The sequence below is a fragment of the Coregonus clupeaformis genome, unplaced genomic scaffold (assembly GCF_020615455.1).
Source record: "Coregonus clupeaformis isolate EN_2021a unplaced genomic scaffold, ASM2061545v1 scaf2874, whole genome shotgun sequence".
Lineage (NCBI taxonomy): Eukaryota > Metazoa > Chordata > Actinopteri > Salmoniformes > Salmonidae > Coregonus > Coregonus clupeaformis.
Window position 1 is genome coordinate 1 of NW_025536328.1, and position 7113 is coordinate 7113.

The window sequence follows — 7113 nt, forward strand, 5'->3', positions numbered from 1 at the left end:
GTGTTTTACAGTGTCTTCACTCAGGATTGTGCTTCTGGGGAAGAGTGATGACAAGAAGAATGTAGTGGGTAACATGATCCTACAGAAACAGGCTTTTAAGTCTAAAAAGCAATGTGAGTCAGCCAGGGGGAAGGTGAAGGGCAAGTCTGTTACTGTTGTAAAGACTCCAGACTTATTTTCTCTGACTGTGGAGTCCCTGATGCAGGAGATGGAGAAATGTAAGTCCCTCTCTGCCCCTGGGCCTCATGGGATCCTGCTGGTGTTGAAGCCTGAGAAGTTCAAAGAGGAGAACAGAAAAACATTGAAGTTCATCCTGAGCACATTTGGTAAAGAGGCCTTCAAGCACTCAATGGTGATCATTACTCACAAGGAAGTTGCAGAAATCCTCATCTGAGACAAATGGTCAGAGAATGTGGAGGAAGGCATCACGAAATTATCAAACAAGGAAGTCACCACAAAGAGTTAACTGAAAAGATCGACAAGATGGTAGAGGAGAATGAATGGAGATACCTCACCTCCAATGAAGAGACGACACATGATACCATGACACCAAAGGCTCAGAGACTGAACGTGGTGCTGTGTGGCAGAAGAGGAGATGGGAAGACTTCTATAGCCAATGCCTTACTGGGTCAGAGACAGTCCAGTCCAAAGTCAGCTCTTCCTCAGTGTGTGAAGAGAGGAGGAGAGGTGTGTGGTCGGCGGTCACCCTCATCGAGCTGCCTGCTCTGTATGGAACACATCTCACTCAGGAGGAAGTGATGCGTGAGACTTTCCGCTGTGTTCTCTCTGTGACTCCGGAGTCCATGCTTTCCTCCTGGTCGTACCTTTTGGTCCACTCACTGATGAAGACAAAGGAGAGTTAAAGACCATCCAGAAGGTTTTCAGCTCACGAGTCAATGACTTTGTCATGGTCCTGTTTAGACATGATTGCATTCCATTTGATGAAACTGCAGTTGACTTTGTGGAACAAAATGCAGACACAAAGCAACTGATCAAGAAATGCGGAGGGCGGTATAAAATCTTTGACGCTTTGAAGATTGAGAACGCCAAGCAGACGCTTGTAGCAGAAATAGTCCAAATGATGGATCAAAACAAGACATGCTACACTCTGTACATGTACATGGAGGCTAAGCATCAATCAGAACTGGACGAAAAGAACAGAAGAATCAAGGATTTAGAGCAGAAAATCAGCAACATGTCACAAGGTGAGTTTGTTGAACACAGGGATGAACAAATATTGGGCAGTGATTGGGAAAGCAAGCATTTCACAGTATGAATCTTCTATGTTGATTTCAATATCAGTTCATGCAGTAATTAACATTATTTTATGATCATTTATTGTTTAATTTGTAGGTGCTGAAATGGAGCGCTCCAGCACAGAGTGCGTGAGGGTGGTGCTGATTGGGAAAACTAGAAATGGGAAGAGCGCCTCCGCAAACACTATCCTGGGTAGAGTTGCATTTGAGTCTGAATCCAGCACTGACTCTGTGACAACGGTTTGCAAGAAGGCAGTCGGAAAAGTTGATGGAAGAACAGTTGCTGTGGTGGACACCCCTGGCCTTTTTGACACAACATTGTCTAATAAAGATGTTCAGCAAGAGATAGTGAAATGTGTTTCCCTGTCAGCTCCTGGACCCCATGTATTTATCATAGTATTGAGTATCGGGAGAATCACGCAAGAGGAGCTGGACACTTTGGACCTCATAGAGACAACCTTTGGTCCACGGGCAGGAATGTTCTGCTTAGTTCTGTTTACTAGAGGAGATGACTTGGAAAATAAATCAATTCAAGATTACATTGGGAAAAGCACGAATGCCAAACTGAAAAAACTGATCAGAGATTGTGGAGACAGACTCCATGTCTTCAACAACAGAGGTAAAGATGACCGCACACAGGTCACTGAGCTTCTTAAGAAGATTAACGAAATGGTGTCCACGAACAAGGGCTGTTTCTACACCAATGAGATGTTCCAGGAGGCAGAGGCAGCCATTAAACAGAAACAGGAAGAAATACTGAAGGAGAGAGAGATGGAGATTAAGGCTGACATGGAGAAACTGAAGGTCAGCCATGAAACAGCCATGGAAAAGATTAAGTCAAAGTTGGAAGAAGAGAGATTGAAAGTTCAGGAGGAAAGAAAGCAGAGAGAAAACATGTTGAGAGAGAGAGAGGAAGCTATTAGAAAAGAGCATGAAGAAAAGGAGAAAGCAGAGAAGGAAAAAAGAAAGTTGAAGGACAAGAAAAAGAAAGAAGATGAAAAGTTGAAAAAAGAAATATGGGACACAGAAAAAGACAAGATGGAAAAAGAGATACAATCTCAGAAAAAAAGGTTGGAAAACCAACAAAGAGAAAAGGAGAGAGAATATAAAATTAGAATGAAACAACAGAGAAAGGAAGAGAAAGACAAAGAAGAATTGGTTAAAAATCAAGAAAGGCAGTTTGCTGAACTGAAAAGGAAACAGGATGAAGAAATGGAAAAGAGAGAGAAAGAAGAGGATGAGAGGAGGAAACATGAAGAGAAAGAAAGACAAGAGTGGCAAAGCAAAATAGAGGAAGCAGAGAAAGGTCAAACAGAACTCCAAGCGGTCATGCGTAGAGAAAAAGATGAATGGGAGGAACAGTTGAAGAAAGAAAGAGATAGACAGCAGGAAGAAGACAGGCTGAGGAGACAGAAGGAGGTAGAAACTCTTGGAGAACAAGATAAAAAACAGAGGAGATTGAGAGAGGAGTTTGAAAGAGAGAGGGAACAAGAGAGAATAAAGATGAAGGAATTAGAAGATCAGAGAGAAAAAGAGCAGAAAGAAAGAGAAAAAATAGAAAAAGATTTTGAAGAAAAGAGGAGAGAGTTGACAGACAAAATTACAATGCAGAAAGATCAGTGGGAGAGAGAACATAGAGAGGAACAGGAAAGAAGATTTAAACAGGATGAAAATAGAAAAATGGAGGAGGAGCAAAAATCAAGAAAATGCAACAAGAAGAGAAAAGAAAGAAAGAGAAGGAAGATGAAGCCAGGAAAGAAAAAGAAGAGAAGAAAATGAAGGAAATGGAGGAAGAGTATGAAAGGAAAACAAAAGAAAGTATGGGTAAATATGAAGAAGAGGCCAGAACACAAGCAGAGGAATTAAACTACCTTAGAGAGCTATGTAAAAATTACCAAATAAAAAAGTTTGAACAATTTAAAGAAAAGAAGAAACAATTAATAAAAAAGCACAAAGAGGAGTGTGATGAAATAAATGCTCTATATGGTCATGATGAAACAATACTGACTGATAAAATCAAGAAATTGGAGGAAAAGCACAAAGTAGAGATGAAAAAGTTGTTAAATCCATACAAATCATGTGAAATACTGTGAGAGTCCAATGGCCTGGCTAGGGTGCCACACGATACCATGTATGGGGATGCTATTGTGGTAGATGAGTGACACTCAATAATGGTTGGCAGCTGATGGACAGAAGTAGCTCGGAGAGCATTATATAAACTGAGAGATTTTCTATGGAAGTCATTCGGATGACAAGAGGCACGTACCGCCTGTCACATGAATCCAGTACTGAATTAAATAATGATAAATCAACTCTCCATCTGTGTCCCATATTCTCTCACATCCTGAAGTACTCGATACCAGAGAAACTCGTCATAACAGTTAACAAACAAAATGACAATGCAGAAAGATCAGTGGGAGAGAGAACATAGAGAGGAACAGGAAAGAAGATTTCTAGAGGATGAAAATAGAAAAATGGAGGAGGAGCAAAAAAATCAAAAACTGGTTACCATCGTAATTAGAGCAGTAAAATATTTTTGGGGTCATACCCGTGGTATATGGTCTGATATACCACGGCTTCCAGTCAATCAGCATTCAGGGCTTAAACCACCCAGTTTCTTATAACTAATGATCATTGTAACTTAATACCTGAAATGTAAATATATTTTTAAACTGCAGCGAAAGGAGCAGCAGTTTGAACCAAAGATATTGCGGAGTAAGCGTGATGCAAGAGGCTAGACTCCCACACAGAGCATCTGCGGCTGCGTGCTTGTCCATGATGCTTCACTTCACTCTCCTGTGATGTGATAGCTACCTGATCTACAGAACTTCAGATACTATTTTGAATAGATGTTCTCTGTCCTAGAACTACATGTACATCAGTACATAAAGGGGAATTGTCCAAAACTCCATTTATGGTTTCTGAACCTATTTGTTGGAACTGTTTATTACCCTTGTTCAAAGCCCTTTCCTTTCCTTGGACAGATCAGACAGGTCATGACTCATGAAAGTAAAGATGTTGCTGGATTGTTGATGTCATTTCTTTATCAACGTGCCAGGGTGTCATTTTCCAAAAGTCTGAAATTAGTTAACAGTCTCCATTCAAGGACACTGTCAATTACACTAAATACTAATACCCACAATATACACGTCATAAAGAAGCAGTCCGGGACAGAAAAGTGCTTCATTTTTTTATTACAAAATGATAGACCAGCACATCTACAGAAAACAATGTCATCTTTACATGAAGCGTTAGCAAAGTATATTGAAGGCCTACTAAAGTCAAATAAATAAATGGTGTGCAGTACATGATGGTGTTGATACAAATACACCATTTATAAAATACTCCACTTGTCATTGAATCATGGCCAAGAGGAGACATGGAAATTAATAACAAAACATAACTAATAGAAATGAATATGCATATTTTCCTTAAAATAGGGTTTGTACATCAAACTTGAATACAAACTGGATAATGATGAAGAGGAGTATGATGGTGGTGTAAAAGCCGAGATAATGCTCAGTTTTGTTGAGTTCATATGTTTCATGTTTCTAGTATGTATGATCCTAGTATGTATGATCCTAGTATGTATGATCCTAGATCCTAGTATGTATGATCCTAGTATGTATGAGCCTAGTATGTATGAGCCTAGTATGTATGATCCTAGTATGTATGAGCCTAGTATGTATGAGCCTAGTATGTATGAGCCTAGTATGTATGAGCCTAGTATGTATGATCCTAGTATGTATGAGCCTAGTATGTATGATCCTAGTATGTATGATCCTAGTATGTATGATCCTAGATCCTAGTATGTATGATCCTAGTATGTATGTTCCTAGTATGTATGATCCTAGTATGTATGATCCTAGTATGTATGATCCTAGATCCTAGTATGTATGATCCTAGTATGTATGATCCTAGTATGTATGATCCTAATATGTATGATCCTAGATCCTAGTATGTATGATCCTAGTATGTATGTTCCTAGTATGTATGATCCTAGTATGTATGATCCTAGTATGTATGATCCTAGTATGTATGATCCTAATACGTTTATATTTGTTGTTTACTGCATTTATTTTTTACTTAACAGTACGTTCTAAATAGTATTTAGTATGATGACAGATTTCGTACACACCCATTGCCTTCCAGACCTGTACTGGCAGCCACTGCCTTGCTTTTATTTGTTGATTTCATATGTTTAACTTTTATATCTGTGACTGTGCTTTATATATTCTGATGCTATTTCTGTCTTTGTGTTGTTCAAACCAGAGAATAAAAGACAAATCAACAAATGTGTTTTGTGTTTATTTCTTCCTTTCACTTCATAGCTGTTCCCATAGCCTTGTTTAAAACACAGCTGAGTTCTTTTAAACTTGGAGGAGGTCCCCAATAGAGATTATCCATTGAAAATGTATTGTAGTCCAGGACTAGGGTTAATGAATGTGTGGGAACACGGCCCTACATGTGAAAACTAAGATAAAACTGCATTGCTGTTTTACCCAAAGCTGTTTTAAAACCTTTTTGAGAAAATTGATTTCAGTGAGCAGTTAATCTAAAGTAGCATCGGTAGTCCATTCCCTAGCCGAGAAGGTCTTAACTCTCTTCAACCAGCAGAAACACCAGAAACCAAATATTTACAAGACGACATCTGCAATTCAGGGGATATTTCCCTCAAGGTGTAGCCAACTGCTGCTGACAGTTTTAAAAGCAGGTAGCAAGCAGGGGAGAATGTAATGACTACCTGAACCCAGTGTGTGTGCTCCGTCTGGTGACAGTTGAAAAACAAGAGGGCTCCATCACCAACGGCGGCAGCTAAAGCAAACTGACACCTGTGAAATACAGTTGTATTTTCCTTCTATGCTTCTCAGTCAGAAGGTTTGTAATATACTGAACTGTACGTTCATTTGGTTTCAGCACTTTAATGAGGGCTGGATGGAGCTCTGGCAATTCAATGTCCAGTCCAAGACACAGTGCCTTTCGTAATTAATGGGACATTGCCCCTCCTGTTGCTCAGTTGGTAGAGCATGGCGCTTGCAACGCAAGGGTTGTGGGTTCGTTTCCCACGGGGGGCCAGTATGAAAAATGTATGCACTCACTAACTCTAAGTTGCTCTGGATAAGAGTGTCTGCTAAATTACTAAAAATGTCAATTGGATCACTAAAAAAATGAAGCATTTTGTTATTATATTGGCTATGAGGTTAAAGTGCAGACTGTCAGCTTTAATTTGAGGGTATTTTCATCCATATCAGGTGAACCGTTAAGCAATGACAGCACGTGTTGTACATAGTCCCCCCATTTTAGGAGACCAAAAGTATTGGGACAAATTTGAGTGAGAAAGTTAGACGCACAGACAAGACATTGGGGGGTGACTCGACATTATTTACCATTCATTTGTATTGGGCACAAAATAATCTGAAACACAACCAAAACAAACAGCAAATGCATCCAACACATTTGTAGAGTCAAAAGCTTGATGTTGACATTGAGTGGTATAAGCATGGGACCAAATACTTTTTACTACTTTAATACACATATAAGTGAATTTGTCCCAATACTTTTGGTACCCTGAAATGGAAAAACGATGTTCAAAAAGTGCTGTAATTTCTAAACTGTCAACCTCTAATGGATGAAAATACCCTCAAATTAAAGCTGGCTTTAACACATAGCCATTTTTTGATTTCAAATCCTAACTTTTGGAGTATGGAGACAACATTTTTTAAATGCTTCACTGTCCCATTAATTACGGAGGGCACTGTACAAGAAAACCATGAAATATGTGTAAATAATATGAGTCCATGGCTGAGTGGAAAATCGTGTTATGTCTTCTACATCTGAGTCTATATAATGTTTCAGT

The 7113-nt window shown here is 39.3% G+C and overlaps 1 protein-coding gene across 1 annotated transcript; it reads left to right on the forward strand.

Moving 5' to 3' along the window:
- Nucleotides 1–798: 798 nt before the first annotated feature.
- On the forward strand, nt 799–3035 carry LOC121581667 (golgin subfamily A member 6-like protein 22). Its single transcript, XM_041897151.2, has 2 exons — nt 799–1205; nt 1354–3035. The coding sequence occupies exons 1-2, from the start codon at nt 908–910 to the stop codon at nt 3033–3035; spliced, it is 1980 nt and encodes a 659-aa protein (XP_041753085.2). The 5' UTR covers nt 799–907.
- Nucleotides 3036–7113: the final 4078 nt, after the last annotated feature.